The 18,549-nt window shown below is 39.7% G+C and overlaps 1 protein-coding gene and 1 long non-coding RNA gene across 4 annotated transcripts in view; one reads left to right on the top strand and one right to left on the bottom strand.

Moving 5' to 3' along the window:
• LOC127534429 (NLR family CARD domain-containing protein 3-like) overlaps positions 1-15,235 on the top strand; it is a 31,685-nt gene extending 16,450 nt beyond the window's left edge. For 2 of the 3 annotated variants that reach the window (XM_051949617.1, XM_051949616.1), the window contains 4 exons: positions 2,533-2,706; positions 13,003-13,176; positions 13,791-13,964; positions 14,286-15,235. In XM_051949617.1, coding sequence (XP_051805577.1) covers positions 2,533-2,706; positions 13,003-13,176; positions 13,791-13,964; positions 14,286-14,295 — 532 coding nt within the window. In that variant the 3' untranslated portion in view covers positions 14,296-15,235. The remainder of the gene's footprint in view (positions 1-2,532; positions 2,707-13,002; positions 13,177-13,790; positions 13,965-14,285) is intronic. The other variant, XM_051949618.1, reaches the window with a different exon arrangement.
• LOC127534447 (uncharacterized) lies at positions 9,769-10,089 on the bottom strand. Its single transcript, XR_007942637.1, has 2 exons — positions 9,974-10,089; positions 9,769-9,818 (listed from the first exon to the last, which is right to left on the bottom strand). It is a non-coding gene; the product is annotated as an uncharacterized LOC127534447 (long non-coding RNA).
• Positions 15,236-18,549: the final 3,314 nt, after the last annotated feature.

Raw genomic sequence — 18,549 nt, 5'->3', positions numbered from 1 at the left:
GAGGACATTATTCAAGTAAAAGTACATCTAGATCAGACATCCCCGACTATTCAGTTAACATCTCTAATTATCAGAAATAAACATCAACATAATTCACTACTTAACATTTGTCTCTCTATTAATGACCAATAATACTGACAGTCAGATAACAGATGTGAGTAATAGTCTGCACTGTTTATTTCAGAATATACTGTAGAGGTTCTGGTCCAGGTTTTATCACAGCATCATTTCATCACAACATGTTGAGTCTTTGACAGTTTTCACTGAAGTTCTTTTTACATGAGGAGCTTCTGAAAGTGGTTTTATATGATCAGATAAACAGCTTTTAGCTGATTATTCTCACTCTTCTTTAGAGTTTAGAATAGCATCTGTATGATCTCTGATGTTAAATATTATCAGCTGTTTATGAAGTTTTCTCGAATTTCTCTGTATTTCTTCTCTTTGTAAATTGTGTCTGTTGACAGACCGCAAAATGTGTTGAACTGAATCATGGAGCATTTTATTGACCTGAACTCAGCTGTTGATTTTCTAGAGGGAAGTGGTGTTCCAGAATCCAGATGTGACATCTTTCCTGATGTTCAGTTCCTCAGAGAGAAACTCTGGTGTTTTGTGTCTTGTTGCTGCAGAGAAGAGTGGTATCAGGAAATGCTCAGAGGTGTGAATATATCAGAGCAGAATGCTAGAAGTCAGACTGTTTCCAGAGATCTGATTCACACAAAGCTCAGAGTTAGGGCTGCACAATTAATCGCATTTTGGTCGCGATCACGATTTTGGCTGCCACAATTAAATTAACCTGATCGTTGGTGATATTTACATTTAAAATGTGGGCTCTGGTGCATATCTTATCAAGCGCCTTGTCAACCAGTAGTCAGCCAACCACCAGGAGGCGAACACATGGTTAAGGCTTCATTAAGCTGCCTAAATAACAAGCGAGCGCCCCCTGCAGGCAGCGGCAGCCTCAAATCACTCAGTGGACTGGGCTGATGAGAGCGAGTCATGTCGAGAGAAGAAAGTACAGCAGCATTTGGAGATGAGGAGCATCATGGTGAGGAGCTAGTGCCTCCAAACGGATCAGCATCCATCGTCTGGACTTGTTTCGGATTCAGGGCAAGTGACGTTAAACAAGAACCAGTCATATGTAAAGAGTGTAGCAGAGTTGTGTCTGCCCCGCACAGTAACACAACTAATCTATTTAACCATCTGAAAAAACATCACAAACGCAAATACGAGGAATGCATGAAGGCTAAAGCTAACGTTGATTCACAAAATCCCCGTCCGTGTCCAGCGGCAACCCAGACAACCATTACAGCGACCCTGCATCGGGCAACACCGTATCAGCTACCTCCCAAACACACACAGAGATAACGGACGCAATATGGTTTTATTTGGCCAAAGACATGTGTCCAATAAATACAGCGAGCAACGAGGGCTTCAGAAAAATAGTCAAAACACAGAACAATAAATATGTGATCCCCTCACGCAATTATTTCTCCAAAGTGTAATTGTTTCCATTGAGTTGCACTTTGTGATTGCACTCTGAAGAGCACTTTTTTTCAGTTATCTCTTGGTAAATTTTAAATTCTTGAGCAAATTTTATTTTACTATTATTTATCATTTATTCTTATTTAAAGTTTCATTTTGCACTGAAAACGCTTCATATATTGTTCTCTTAAAAGTAGTGCAATAAAAATACAGATATTTTCTGTAACATGATGAACAACAGTGATTAATAATCGTGATTACAATATTGATCAAAATAATCATGATTATCATTTTGGCCATAATCGTGCAGCCCTACTCAGAGTTGTGTTTTTAATGCTCCAAACCCTGATAACATGTTTGTGAGACTTTATGGTGGAAATGATTCAACTTTACTGGTTTGTTCTTTGTGTTTGTGCTGAACAAGTTTTTCAGAAGTTCATAAAAGAACGTTGAGGACAAAAGTTGACTCAGTGGTCTGTCATCACATCAGAATGTTTCCTGATGTTCATATTAATGATGTTCAGGTGTGATGTTGTCCAGTGATCAGTTTGGTTTGTGTAGCGTTTGACAGCAGACTGTAAATGTTGAGTGATGGAGGTGAAGCTGACAGCAGCAGGTCCACAGCAGAGACATCATCATCTTTCTACTTCAAATGTTCACTGAGCTCAACTCAGTCACAATATCCTGAATCCAGTAAAAGCAGGACAGAAAATGTTCTCCTGATCCAGATGTTCTCCTGAGAACTTTGTGGAGTCAGATGTGGGATCAGATCACACTGACAGACTGTGGACAGTATGGAAGCCTGAATGGAACTCCATCTTCTGTCCTCCATCTGCAGATTCAACATTTGCATTCTATAGATTTATATCAAATGATTCCAGATTCAAAGTGTGCAGGTGTGAGAGAGGCTGATGAGAATTCAGTTTCATGTCAAACACAGAGAAGATCAGCTGAACCACTGATGTGTCCAAATGTTCTGCTTCAAATGCATGAAGGAAATCTAAAGTGTTTTTCATAATAACATGTTTTGTCATTTATGTCTCATAACAGACTTTATAACTGTGAACTCTCAGAGAGTCACTGTGAAGTCGTGGCCTCAGCTCTGAAGTCCAACCCCTCCCATCTGATAGAACTGGACCTGAGTGGAAACAAGCTGCAGGATTCAGGAGTGAAGCATCTTTGTGATGGACTGCAGAGTCCAAACTGTAAACTGGAGACTCTCAGGTCAGTTCACTGTCTGTTGATTGTTACTACTCAGGTCTGATGTTTATGAAGGCCACGAATCATACAGATGTCTTTTAACTTATTATCCCTCTCCAGTCAGCAGACACCGTGAAAACTACAAAATAAAAGACACAGAAACCTTTAAATTACACAAACTCACATGAAAATTATCTCATCACATACACCTGCTATAAAAACTGTTTACACAAAAGACTTTTACAAAAACATGAAACAAATATGAATAACATGAAATAAATAAGTCACAGTTACCGTGTGCGCCTCTCAGACCATCGGAATAGTTCGCTTGTTAGTTTGTCTTCTTCTCTGTAGCACGTTGTAATGGTGTATGACTCTGCCGCCATGTTGCATTTCCCACAATCCTTCACATTGAACCCTGAACTAAACCGTGGTCATGTGACTTATTTATATCTATCAAAAACATTTAAAAACAGTGTTGCATTTTTAACATTAAACATATAAACCTTATTTATTTTACCTTTAAATCAATTTTTATAATTTTACGTATTATTTATAAAAACAATAACAAAACAATAAATGAGACCACAATTAAATTACTATCCCCTGGACAGTTACACTCCCACCAAATTACTGTAATTTATGAAACCTTTACACAAACATTGAATAAATCCAGTAATTTCATCAATTAAACATCTGGTATTTGGGAAGTGGTTTGATTTTTGGTTCCTGTGGAACATACTTTACTTGTTTTCTACAAGCACAACTAATTTATGAATAGGACGTTCAAGTATGGATGAAGTAGTGTTTTGTTGACTCTTGTCCCCACATTTTCGACTTCCCATTTGTACAGTAGCCTTTCGTACTAGTCCATCCTCATCTTTACAAACATCTAGTACCCTTCCAAGCCTCCACTCATTACGGGGAATTTCCTTCTCTTTCACAATGACAATATCTCCAACCTTCACATTTCTCTTTGAAGAATGCCAGCATTGTCTGAGGGTGATGTTTGCTAGGTACTCTTTCCTCCATCTACTCCAAAATTGTTCCGCCAGATACTGGACTCTGCGCCACCTTTTCCTAACATATACATCCTCTGCTACAAATTCTCCTGGAGGAGGCAGTGGGACAGAACTTTTCATGGTAAGCAAATGGTTAGGCGTGAGTGGCTCTAAACTTTTGGGATCACTGATACTGTCAGTGGTGAGTGGGCGGCTGTTTACGACTGACATGGCTTCATAGAAAAATGTTCTTAGAGAAGCATCATCTAATCTTCCTGCACTCTTAGAGAGAACCCAGCTAAGGACGCTCCTAACTGTTCTGATCTGCCGCTCCCAAACTCCACCCATGTGACTGGCATTAGGAACATTCATAATAAAATCACATTGTTTCTCTGCCAGGTAAACCTTTAACCTGTCTGTGTCGACTTCTTTCAAAGATTTTGTGAGCTCATTTTTAGCTCCAACAAAATTTGTCCCTTGATCTGACCTAAGCTGTCTCACAGCTCCACGAATGGCTATGAAGCACCGCAATGCGTTTATGAAGGCATCCGTTGTTAAGTCTTCCAGCATTTCAATATGGATTGCCCTGGATGATAGACAGGTGAATATGAGACCGTACCTCTTAGTCTCTTTACGACCTTGCTTGGTCATAAAAGGCCCAAAACAATCCATCCCACAGAAGGACCCACCCTGAGGATCCCATCCTGCACTACAGGGTCAAGCTGAAACAGCTGATGGCTGCGTGGCAGATTACCGTGACTTAACATTTGCACTTCCTCTTTGAATGCACCTTTCTGTGCTAACTTCACAAGTACAAGACTAGCTTTTCTTCTGTCCTCGACATTTACAGGCTCTGTCATTTTGGTCCCCTTTGCTAATTTCTGAATTCGAGCAACAACATTCAGTGCTGTATGCCATTTTGAGAACCGCTCAAATCTCTGCAAAAAACTGTCCTCTTCAACTACTTTTACTTGTAGTATGTGTGTTGTTTTTACTTCTGGATCTCCAATCATAAGCTGTGGAGTAAGTTTTTGTGTCACAATCTCTCTTTCCCACAGGAATTTTGGTCCTGTAAACCAGGTTGAATTCATCAACTCTGACACCTTCAGGCCTCTGGAAGCGTGATCCACTGGGTTTTGGTCACTGTCGACATAGTTCCACTGTGTTGGGTCTGTCGTTTCTTTGATTCTTTGCACTCTGTTTGCAACAAAGACGTGAAACCTTCGAACGTCATTGTTGATGTAGCCCAAAACTACCTGAGAATCTGTCCAGAAGTACTCTTGGTCGATTTTGAGCTCCAGCTCCTCCTTCAATACACTACTGACTGCTGAAGAGACCACTGCAGCTGTCAACTCTAGTCTGGGTATGGTGACAACCTTTGTAGGTGCGACCCTCGCCTTACCTATGACTAAGGAACAATGCACTTTATCCTCTGTCACTACTCTAATGTAGGAACACTGGCCATATCCATGGCTACTGGCATCAGAAAAGTGATGCAGTTCCATCCTCTGTACCTTCCCAAGGTTTTCAGGAGTGAAGCATCTTGGGATCTGGAGTTTCTGCAGATTTTCTAGGTCATTTAACCAGCTCTGCCATCGTGGTTTTAATTCTGTGGGTAGTTGTTCATCCCATCCTATGCCCTTTTGGCACATTTCTTGTAGTATTTTCTTTCCCAGTAGCAGTGAAGGAGCTAGGAAACCTAGCGGGTCAAACACTGAGGCAACCGTGGAGAGAATTCCCCGCCGTGTTGCAGGCTTCACCTCCAGGTCGACCTTAAAGGAGAAGGTGTCACTATCCACACCCCATTTTACTCCCAACACAGTCTGAACTGGAAGTTCAGCGTGACTGAGATCCACATCATGAACTCCAATAGCACGTTCACTGTCAGGAATAGATTCCAAAACTTGTCTGTTGTTTGAGATGAACTTGTGCAGGTGTAATCTCCCCTTTGCACACACATTTTGTGCTTCTCTGACCAGTTTGATGGCTGTGCCCACGGACTCTACACTGACAAGGCCATCATCCACATAAAAATTCTTTCTGATAAAGTCAGCTGCTGCGGGATAGTCCTTTTCATTTTTTATTGCGAGATACTTCATTCCATAATTTGCACAACCAGGAGAAGATGTTGCTCCAAAGAGATGGACCCGCATGCGATACTCGACTGGCTCAGATGTTGCGTCGCCATTTTCCCACCACAGGAAACGTAAGTAGTCTCTATCCTCTGGGTTTACATGAAATCTGTGAAACATTTTTCCACGTCACATATCACTGCAATTGGGTGATTGCGGAACCTGCAGAGCACTCCTGTCAGTCCGTTTGTGAGGTCAGGTCCGGCAAGCAAGTGATCATTTAGAGCTGTGCCCTCATACTTGGCGGAGCAGTCAAAAACAACCCTGATTTTCTCTGGCTTCCTGGGGTGATACACACCCTGGTGGGGAATATACCACACATTTCCTGGCATGGGTTGGTTCTCAGCCCTCTCTGCATCTCCATCCCTGAAGACTCCTTCCATAAACTTAATGTAGTCATGCTTGAATTTGTGATTTCTCTCAAATTTTCTTTGCAGTTGCTTCAGCCTCACCAGAGCCAGCCGCTTGTTTTCTGGCAACTGTGGACGAGCCTTAAAGGGGAGTGGCATTTCCAGGTGCCCATCAGCATTCTGGTGTATCTTTTCATTAAGAAACTGCATAAACAGAATGTCATCTTGTGAGATGCTCTTTTCCCCACAGTTGGCATCTTTGAAATCAGCTTCGAGTGCTCCGATGACAGTAGCTGGTGTCAAGGTTGGACATTCCTTGACTGACACACGATGACACAAACCTGTTACTTCAGTTGACCTTGCTACACCTGCTGAGCTTCCAACAATGCTCCAACCGAGGTCAGTTTTAATGCCATAAGGCTCATCATCACCTCCTGTTATAAACTGACGTGGAGCCAAGGCTCTTGGGCAGTCATAGCCTATGAGTAGGCCAACGTCACATTCCATCAATTCTGGTATTTCAGGAGCTATTCGCTTGAGATGTTTCCATTCTTTAGCCGTTTCGGTGGTGGGAATATGAGAACGTTCAAGGGGGATGAAGTCTCTGGTATAAGCAGGTGGCAGGTTGACAAAACATTGTGAGGAAAACCCTCTAACTCTAAGCCCACTAACTCTCTCACTCTGTACAACAGAATCTCTTCCCATCATAGTAGTGAGCTTTAGCTTAACTGGCTCTAAACCTGCTCCCAGCTTCTTACATATCTGTTGATCTACAAAGGTGTTGCTACTTTGTGTATCTAACAGTGCATACACTAATGTCTCTGTTTCAGAGGTGGTGGCTAAAGAAACCCACACAGGCACTATCATAGACGTACTCCCACCCTCGCCTCTGTCCACACAGCAGGACAGGGAGGATGTGTTTTCTTCTGCTTGTAAGACGTGAGAGGATGTGTCTGCAGCAGGTCGGTCCACATGAAGTGGTGTGGGATGAGGTTTCTTACATATGCTACAAGTAGCCTTGTTCTTACAGTTCTTTGAATTGTGTCCTCTTCTAAGACAGCCAAAACACAAGTTGTTGTCCATTATAAACCTTTTCTTTTCCTCTACAGGCTTACTGGAGAACTTGTGGCATTTGTGGATAGAGTGACTTTCTTCACAAAACATGCAGGGGACAGGGTTTGTAGATAAGAATGAAGTACTCACTTTCTTTGGTTCACTTTGATTTTTAAAGCTATTCTCTACAGCACTGTGTGTTTTTGCTGATGACAATGTTTTATCTGATGCTCTCACATTTGTAACGTACACATTGGCCTTTGGTCGCTTTGCATCTCTTGATGGCTTTTCTTCAGTAGACTTCAAGGCTTGAAAGGATGTCACAGGATTGCATGCAATGTCTGCTTCTTTTGCCACAAAGTCAGCAAACTTCTTAAAATTGGGGTATTCTTCTGTTTCTCGCAGCTGTTTTGTAACATGTCGATTCCAGCGAGAGGTCAACCAGTCAGGGAGTTTTTGAAGCATCTTTTGATTCTCCTCACAGTCATTTAACACCTGAAGCCCTTTGATGTGTGGCATGGCATTGCTACAGGCTATCAGAAAATCACTGAATTGTCTTAGCTTGCCTGACTCTCTTGAACCAACCCTTGGCCAGTTGTTCAGTTTTTCTCTAAAGGCACGTTGGATTACGAAAGGGTGTCCATACCGGGCATTCAGTGCTTCCCATGCTTGGCTGTAAGCTTCATCATCTTTCCTGAAGAAGCTTCCTTCAACTACAGATTGGGCCTCTCCACTGATATATCTCTGGAGATAGAACAACCTTTCTGCTGGATTTGTGCAGTGACGTTCTATCAGTGTCTTGAAACTTGTGCTCCACTCTAAGAACTTAAGTGGATCTCCTGAGAAGACTTGAGGTTCTGGAGCAGGAAGTCTGGTAAGAACCATTGTGTCATGCAGTGCTTGAACTAATGAGGCTTCAGAGGAATTGACATTAGTTTGCTCGTCAATTTTGTTCTGGCATGTTTGTTCCTTTTTCATTTTCTTAATAGGTGCAGGAGGACAACTAGTCATCTTACTACACTCTGCTTCATTTTTGTCATAAGCCTCACCAGAGTCAGCTTCAGAGTACACCTTAAGCTTGGCTGCCAGCACATTTAGATCTCTCTGATTTTCTAGTCTTTTAAGTTCTTGCTTTTGTGAAGCTATTGCCTCCTCCATGTTAATTTCAGCCTTCTTTGCAGCCAATTGTGCTGCACAGTCTGCTCTTTTTGCTGCAATGCTTTCCTCTGATAAACTTGACCGGCCTGAGTGGTGGCTCTGAACAGCAGATTTAGCCATTATAGACCCAAATATTGACTGAGCATACTCTTTGTGAAGTACTAAACGAAGCCTTACGCTTTCTGCCTGAGCATCAAATTCTTCTTGTCCCACTTCACTCATGCGAACCTTCATGAGTTCCATCAAATCTCTTGTTACAGCTGTGCAGGAGTCCATTTTTCTTCTAACCTCAGTAGAAGGTGCTGATTGAGATCGTATACTTTCATACGCGTCTTTCACATATTTCTCCAGTTCTTCAACAGCATCCATCATGTCACCTAAGTCTTGATCTGAGCACTCATCCTTAAGTGTGTTACGTGCAATTTTAACCTGCTCTTTCCATTTTTCATAGAGCTTGATAAATTTACCTTCCTTCTGAAGAGCCTCTTGTTGCTTGTATTCTAGCATTTTGGGGGTTAACTTTCTTTCTCGTGTAGATTTCCTGAGTTCAACTGTGTGGGATGCAGTGGAAGAAGGCTCGACCGCTGCCATTTTGAGTATTTCTATTTTAGCAAGAACATCACCTATAAGCGATTCTAACTTCTCCTTTTCAGCATCATTTGTTTGTGATTGTAATTGTTCACTTAATCAGTTCAGTTCGTCTTGAAGGAACTTAATCTGTATTTCACTACCTTGTGAATTTTCCTCATGAACTGACATTTTACCAGCTGAAGAAAAGCACTATGTAACGTCAACTTATTCTAAATGCTTAAATGACAACATACTACCACCAGCTATGCCAATGCAATGCAAGTGCAACTTCTGTTCACCTCAATATCTCCTCTGAATGTGCATTTAAACTCTCAAATAAAGAACATCATTCAAATATTGACAACAATTACAATGGTAAACCAGAAACATAAGTCTATGAATATATGTCTCTTTAATAAACCAGTATGTGGTCGTTTTCCTTTTAAACCAGTTTCTTCAAAGTACGTTGGAGAAGTGTATGGTTGTACCGACAAACCTGCCGCCGTACGTAGAGCCGCTTCTCTGTTGACAGCGCCCGGATGAACAGTCACTGCACGCTGATGCCTGAACAGGATGTCTGCAGAGCTGTGGTCCACGCTGCCGCGATATACGGTATTCTTCACCCGGTGACGGCTCTCCCTCTCTCCTCTTGATCGGCGTCCCTCCGGTCACCCGCTACTCCCTCGATCGGCTTCCCTCTCTCTCTTTCGCGGACCGCTCGCTGCTCCTCACTCCGGACTCTCGGCCTTACCGACGTTGGGCGTTACGTTTTCACTGTTACTACTCAGGTCTGATGTTTATGAAGGCCACGAATCATACAGATGTCTTTTAACTTTTTATTATCCCTCTCCAGTCAGCAGACACCGTGAAAACTACAAAATAAAAGACACAGAAACCTTTAAATTACACAAACTCACATGAAAATTATCTCATCACATACACCTGCTATAAAAACTGTTTACACAAAAGACTTTTACAAAAACATGAAACAAATATGAATAACATGAAATAAATAAGTCACAGTTACCGTGTGCGCCTCTCAGACCATCGGAATAGTTCGCTTGTTAGTTTGTCTTCTTCTCTGTAGCACGTTGTAATGGTGTATGACTCTGCCGCCATGTTGCATTTCCCACAATCCTTCACGTTGAACCCTGAACTAAACCGTGGTCATGTGACTTATTTATATCTATCAAAAACATTTAAAAACAGTGTTGCATTTTTAACATTAAACATATAAACCTTATTTATTTTACCTTTAAATCAATTTTTATAATTTTACGTATTATTTATAAAAACAATAACAAAACAATAAATGAGACCACAATTAAATTACTGTCCCCTGGACAGTTACATTGATGCTTTTTCTATATATTCAACTATATGGAACTTTGGTGGACTTTGACTTGATTAGTGTCAGTCAGAAGCTGAAGCTGATGTTAGTGTGAGCTGATCTCATGAAGTGAATCCTTCGTTTTTGGGTCACTGTCAGTGTGGAGAGTAGAGTTCTGTAGCGTTATGTTGATTTTACTTGGATTTTAATGCAATAACTTTGATTAATTAGTTACAGAAAAAATAACACCTTAAAAAAATAATGCATTTAATTTAATCCCACCTTTCTGAGTTCCATAATTTCTGTCACACCAGAAACACTGAACCTAATGAACCTAAAGTCTGTTTTCCAGTCGTGAACAAGATGCACAGGAAGCAGAGTGAATCAGCCACAAGAAAGTTTGGTGAACAGTGATGGAAGACCAGACCTCATTGAGCTTGTTGGCTGGAAAATGTTCTTTTAAAAATCTTACCGATGGCAGCTTGGATAAAAGCGTAGTTTTAGTTTTCTGATCACTGCAGCACTTAAAGTCGACAGATCACTTCAATGTAAAACATGTTGCTGTTAGCACCAGAGCTAACGTTAGCTATGACAGTCCTGGTACCGGCAAACAGTGTAGCCATCCCATAATAGACCACTTTTCAAGACATTGAAAGAGCTTGAGTGAACAAAAAATCTTCTAATGATAAATGTAATTGCTCTAATGTCACTTTGAGTTTGCAGTAATCTGTGAATGTAGCAGACAGATGAAAAATGTAGATAAATGTAAATGAAACAAACATTTTAGTTTTTTAAGTTCACGTATATGTCTATTCATCTATTCAATTGTCAACCAAAATTTATTTGAAATTTAGTAAAATGTAATTTTAACTTTACTTATTGTGTCAGATAGTTATTTGACAAAAATGCCATAAATGGAGATTAAACAATCACAAAGCCTCTAATTAATTAACTGTCTTCTTGTCGTCCCACCACTAATTTGACTCCATTATTGTTTAAGTTGAGGTTTAAAAGAAATATTTTCACTGCTGCTGTGTAAAGGAAATACTGCTGTTAAAAAGTACCTTATTTGTTTAAAGTGTTTGCAAACCAAATCTTATTGCATTTTTGTTCATAAAGCAGGACTATTTTTGTTTGTCAAGTGACGTGAACCAGAGTTCTGTTTTGACTTTTGCTGCTCATTACAGCAGGGCCGTGCAGAGGCCTTTGGAGGGGCAGGTGCTCCAAGTTTAAAGGGGGCACATGGAGCATGAATGTGAAACACCGTACAGAAACATACCTGATAATTCCGTCTGAATTGTAGGAACCCATATTCATGTAGAATATAACATGGAAGCAGTGGAACAATGGTTAAGTCTCTGGACTGCTGATTGGAAGGTCAGTAGTTCAAACCCTCATATGGCCACCATCAAGTCCTTCTAATTGTTATTTTAAAGTTGAATTTAGATCCCCATTAGACACTGGACTGTTTAACTGTGGCTACTCTTCCTGGAGTCCTTGCTTTTAAATTTCATACCTTTTCCAGACATTTACTGTATAGACATGGATTTGCTCCATGATGCTGATTTATAATCTGCCCTTTATTATTTATAGTGCTAATAATAAATATATATTCAGTTTGACTATCCACTTTGCACAAGACAGCAAAGGTATAAAAGTTCTATATTTTATATTTATGCATATTATATTGAATTTGTCTATATATACAAATGTTATAAACAAGTACTGATATCTTTAAATGAGAGGTTGAGAAAATCACAATTCAAATTCTTCTATTTATTATTGTTATTGTATTTATACTGCAATAGTCCAAAATGATGTGAAAATGCATGTCCATAGTTTTAGTGAAATAAATAACCTCTGCCTCATTACCTCTCGAAACAGGAAACACACTGCAGCTCACTGACAGTAAAATAATACATCTGTCTGATGCACTTTGCCCATGACAACAGAAACATAGAGAAAGAAAAAGAAGCCTGGCATACTTTATCCTCTCAGCACTGTGTGGTTAACTAGCAGCTAGAACTGATGAGAGGTGTGTTAGAGTCAGACACACACACAGGATGCTCACTTCACTTCATCAGTCATCTTGCTAAAATACACCGTACTCAAAGGAATAACGCTGCAGAACCTCCTCACTGGACCATCAGGACCATCAGTTGTTGAAGTCCTCCCTCGGGTCTCTGGTTTCTAGACGAGCAGCGCTGAGCTCAGGACACGTCAGAGAGAGACGTAGATCATGTGACTGTGGAGGGGAGATCTGAGTTATTAGTATTTTTGTTTTATTTAATATTTTGGGCCTCAAATACTTTTACACACACACACACACACACACACACACACACACACACGCTTACACTTACAAATAGAAAACTAAATTAAATAAACTTAAATAGAATTAAAAAAAATAAAAAAGGGCACTTTGAGCATCAAGGCAAAATGTGCAGGTGCTTCAGCCCCCCCACCCCCCACCTCTGCACATCCCTGCATTACAGCTTGATGTGTGGACATGAATAGGTGGATGAATGTTGTGCTGACATGTGGATGATGTGTGTAGAAGGCTGACATGATGATGATCCACAATAACAGAAGGACAAAGTCACTCTGCTGCTTTTAGAGAAAAGCTGATTGATGAGGACAAAGTAATGTTGATCTGCACATTCAGAACCTGAACACATCTGATGGATCATCAATGATTTTATACACATCTTTTATTCTTTATTCAGATTGATTGGCTGCAGGTTGTCAGAGATCAGCTGTGATTCTCTGGTCTCAGCTCTGAAGTCCAACCCCTCCCATCTGGAACATCTGGACCTGAGCTGGAACAACCTCCAGGATTCAGGAGTGAAACATCTGAGTGGTTTTCTGGAGAGTCCAGACTGCATCCTGAAGACTCTGGGGTCAGTTCACTGTCTGTCTGTTACTGTTGTAGATCTGATGTGTTTAATGACAACTGAAGCTCATTTATGTTCAACAGAACTTCCATCCATGAAGCTGTAAATCTGCTCTGGTTCATATTTTCTTTTCTTTTTTTTGACCAAAGGTTTGTTGTGAGAAAGGTTGAGTATTTGTTCCAGAAAGGGTAGAAAATGTTGAGTGATAATTGTTTAATTAAATGAATGTTTGTAATTTGCACTAAAGAGTCACATCTGGATCCAGAAGATCCTCTGAACTCAGATCAGTTTATACAAAGTTTACTGACTGTAGTAGAAATATTTCTTTGGTTTGTGTTGAGTTGAGTTTTATTTGACTGATCCTGATCCTGTTGATGATGCAGCATGTTATTGATGTGTGGACATGAATAGGTGGATGAATGTTGTGCTGACATGTGGATGATGTGTGTAGAAGGCTGACATGATGATGATCCACAATAACAGAAGGACAAAGTCACTCTGCTGCTTTTAGAGAAAAGCTGATTGATGAGGACAAAGTAATGTTGATCTGCACATTCAGAACCTGAACACATCTGATGGATCATCAATGATTTTATACACATCTTTTATTCTTTATTCAGATTGATGAGCTGCAGTTTGTCAGAGATCAGCTGTGATTCTCTGGTCTCAGCTCTGAAGTCCAACCCCTCCCATCTGATAATTCTGGACCTGAGAGGAAACAAGCTGAAGGATTCATCAGTGAAACATCTGTTAGATCTTGTGGAGAGTCCAGACTGCAGCCTGAAGACTCTGAGGTCAGTAGAAGTCTCATGCCCCTCTTGCCCCACACACCCACCCCCCCAACCCCACATCAGGATCTGTTTACAGCAATTTCCAGCACAGACAAACCTGGAGTTCACAGCCTGTGAACTGCTGATAACTGCCATGAACTTGGTAGGTTTTCTGTAATTCACAGGACTGATAGTCTGGCTTTTCATGCAGTGTGTGAGCTTGGAGCTCAGTGTGTTCACTCCAACACGTTAACATGAAGCTGCTGCTCTGAACACGACTGAAGTCCTGATGAGCTGCTGATCAAACTCATTGATCTCCTCTGCTCTTTCTTCTTCTCTCTGCAGATGGAAGTGATGCTGATCAGGACGGTGTTTGTGCTGAGAGGATGAAGTGTGTCCTGATGATCCAGATGTTGAAGCAGCAGCAGCTGGTGTGTAGAGACTCTGACTGGACCATGTTACTGCACTGTAAAACATCAGGAATTCATTCAGTCACATCAACTCATCTGTTCTAGTTTACTTTAGAGAAATACAGGAGTTTTACTAATTACTAAATATTTGAACTTAAAATGTTTCATTTTTCTTTTCAAACCACTTTAGAACTAAAAACATGAATTGAATGAATGAACAGCTCAGAGTTCACTCAACTCATTAAATTAAGTTCACAAGAAACAAAACAAACACAGATTTCCCCGTTAATGTTCACATGATACCATGACTGTAAAAAATGATCATTATTTTACAACCAGTTCTGTTTGTTTTGTTCAATTACAAACAATATCTAGTAAAATCCCAGAAAAGTATTAACTTCCATGTTCAACTGTAAATAATGTCCACATCAATAGGGTTAGGTATTTTAATAAATAGTCATTTGTTCTTTAACAACATTTTTACTTTATTTTAATCAGCAACAAATCACATTATTTTACAGATATTTGTCCTCATTTTAAAGACTATTTATGTTTATTAAAGATTGAAAATGAGAAATATTTTAACACTTAATTGACATTTTTGCTGTGTTTTGTTAAATTACAGATAATCTGGAATAAAATCACAGAAAAAATGTTCATTTATTCAGAATGTTTGCTGTAAAAAAAAAGATGAATAATGTGAACATTAAAATTCACTATTTTAATAAATGTTCATTTGTTCTTTTATACCATTTAACTCTCACACTCTTGTTTATTGAACTTAAATCAGCAAAAAATATCATTTTTCCAGAATCTGAAGGACAAACTATGTATATGTATACGATATATATTAATTCTATTAAAGGCAGAAATGATTCCAAAGCATTCCACTGTTTTATTTGACAGTTTTGCAGGATTTAGTTCAATTACAGATAATCTGTGTAAAATGATAAAAAAGTGTTAATTTCTACAATTTTAGAATCTTTCTTTTTCCAACTAGTAAATTGTTGTTGTACAACGTGTGACCAATAAAAATGACTGTTTTCCTGTTTTCACCTCAACAACAACTATTCCAATAAGTGACAGATGTTTTCTGTCATTTTCTCACTTTCTCCACTTCTTAAATGTTGTGTTTCTCTCTTCAAACATTTCCTCTGGCCTCCTTGCTGCCAGATGTTCACCGTTCCTTTCCACATATTTTTTCCAGTGTGGAGGTTGATGTCAGGTTGCAGAGTGTGCAGTAAGTTTCAGGATGTTTGTTTCAGTGCAGGATTAGATTTGACTTTTCTTTCTATTTCCAGCTGCAGTCAAACTTGTTGATCTTCTCTACCTGCAGCACATTGAGCTGATGAGAACAAAGTGTCCTGGAAACATGTCAGCTGAAGCCTTGGTGTCCAGAGAGAGTTTAATGAAGCACATGTGAAGGATTTTTACAGCATCACGTAGAAATCCAGTTTAGCGTCATGTTGCTGGGCGATCAGCCTGCTAACTAAACGTAGGCTCAATACTCTCTGGGTGCTAGATTCAAATGTGCTGTAATTCATTGGTTAGGATCAATCTGTCCAACTTCTGATCCAGTAAAACCAACACCACTGTGAGCATTTGAACACACTGCCACACTCAATTCCACCTTTTTCACTGGAATTATAGACTCTGATGGATTTACTGCAGCACTGCCAACAACAGTTGTTGCTGTAACTCACTTTCCTTTCCACAGGGTGTCTTATCTTCAGATATTTTTTTAATTCCCCCTCTGTTGATCATCAGAACTTCATAGCATTTATTCAGAAATTATCCACACAGACAAATGATGATACAGGAGGATCTAGCAGAACATTTTTTGAGGGGGAGACACATAATTACAGCCTGATTGACTGCGTCTGCTAGAAAATGTACCCCCCTCTATATTCCTCAGGTGATGTACCAACATCATGTGGTTTATTCTGCAGACATTTGTGGTCATGCACAACAAAACTTGTGACTTAGGACTAGTTTCATGAATCACAGCTAAAGTTATAGGGGGATACACATTATTTCAGCCTGATTGACTGCGCCTGCCAGAAAATGTATCCCTCCTCTATAATGAAAGTTTCTCAGGTGTCTACATGTGTAGAACACGTGATTCTTCAATCAATTCTGCAAATGACACAAGGTCAGCCTTCAGCATTTTGGAGCAGGTCGAGGATCGGCATCATCAGCCTTGATTTTGTCAATTAAAAAGAGTTAGCAATGAATCCTACAGATTACAAACTCATTGTCCAATATGAAGCTAAAAAAGAGTAACCCCTCAAAGTTCACCAAGACGGAAAACTTATTACTTCAAGGAAAGTTTCATCTGTATGACACTGAAGGTAAGACCAACGACGTCATAACCATTTCACAAATGTGACAGAATAAACACGGAACAAATAAAATTGTCTAAAATCACATCTGAAGCAGTTTCTGTCTGTCATGATTAAATTATACAGGACTCTATGTCTCATCATATTTTACAAATAATATTGAAATCTTAAAGTTGTTGGTATGTTTTGCAAGATCAAACCTTTGTAATCTCTGCAGTCAGACTAACATGAAGGCTTTTTTTCAAGCATCATCTGAAAGCGTATCATATAATAACGCATACCATCCAGTATGTATCATGCATTTAAGAGCAGCAGTTTGTGAAATACTGCTCCTTTTCCTCTCATTATTTAGGAAGGGAGCTTTATTATTGGCGACACAAGGGTACTGCAAAAGCACTGAAAACCAAAGTGGTGTGTGGGGCTAATGAGGCCAATGAAACCTTTGTGGATTTTCATGCAAGTCCCACTGGGGCAGACTGTGTCCAGACAGAAATGAGAGATGCTATCTCCAAAAGGTTTTATTGAGCGGGGATGTCAGTGGATATCAACAAGTGGGTAAGTCAGCCCTAAACTGAAACCACATGGAATTACTATGGAATAGGGTCATGGAAAAAAAAAACAGTTTATCCTAAGTTCTGTTTTTATTTTGCTCAAATTCTATCATAAAAAATCCTCATGGTATTAAGTGTACATGTGCTTTTTTTAAAAAGCGCTACTCAAGCATAATATGTCATCATCAGGTTTCCCAGTGTTCAGGTAAGCAGTGACTCTATTAAAAAGCACAGAATTCATTCCATCAAGGTGAGTTCAGTCCAAGAAGGCAAAAATGTTTTTAAATCCATAGAAACCTCAGAAATATTTATCTCAGTGTACAAAAATGACAGAAAAGATGCTCTGAGTGCATTTTTTGTATCACAAGTAGTTAGTCCTCAATGTTCTTCTAAATCAACATACAAGGCAGTATTCATTCATGCAGTTTGTTGAATAAAATGATAAGTTGCCCCAGCAGCTGTCCCAGCAGCCACAGTCCACCCAAATTCCATACGGCCATTACAGCCAGCAGAAACACCAACATATACCCAAGCTCTGACAGACAAATGGAACATTTTCTCTGTCACTTGCTTTTTTCCCCTCAGTTAATTTTCTTCATCATTTTCTTATTATTCTGATAGATGTTAAGGATGCTTGGGCAGGAAAAGAAGTCCATGCCCTCCTCTCCAAAACTGGGGCATCCAAATGATATTACTGGGACATTAACAGAGTTGGTCCTGACATGGAGCTGGAAAAGCAGCTCTAATATTATTGAACTTTATTTTTGCTCTATAGATAGATCGGTTTTACAGCTTTACAAGTCATCTTTGAAACAGTCAATGTATTTTTAGAGTCAAAAAGTCTGATCTTATGTGCTTGAATTGTTCTTCCAGGTAATCAGTGCATATTTGGCTGTCATAGTGTGTGAACACAATCAGCAGAATCCTGCAAAAGCAGCATTCATTGATTCATTAGCTGTGACTGCAATGTGGCAGAAAAGGACTCAAAGAATCAAGGTATGCATTGGTATGATGAATGTTATGGATTTTCACTCACATTTCAATAGATTTGAAATGTAAAAGCTAAAAGGAAAGCTAATGCTTTCAGTATTTCAAATCCATGTTATAGTGGCTAAATGTCTACCAACAACAATAAAATCAAAAAGCCACTGAGGGCACCGGGCAGCGAATCTTACTCGGAGAGTTAAAGTGCGTGCAGGTACTGAGTCCATTGTCCAGCCAGAAAAAGTGCATTTTTAGGCAGGTTTTAGTTTCAGCGCTAAAACGATGGTACAAAAGATGTTAAAACTTGGCCTGCTGCTGTCTA

This window comes from Acanthochromis polyacanthus, chromosome 6 (assembly GCF_021347895.1).
Source record: "Acanthochromis polyacanthus isolate Apoly-LR-REF ecotype Palm Island chromosome 6, KAUST_Apoly_ChrSc, whole genome shotgun sequence".
NCBI classification, from domain to species: Eukaryota; Metazoa; Chordata; class Actinopteri; family Pomacentridae; genus Acanthochromis; species Acanthochromis polyacanthus.
The sequence above is the reverse complement of the archived record's forward strand: the minus strand, read 5'-3'. Positions and strand labels throughout refer to the sequence as shown.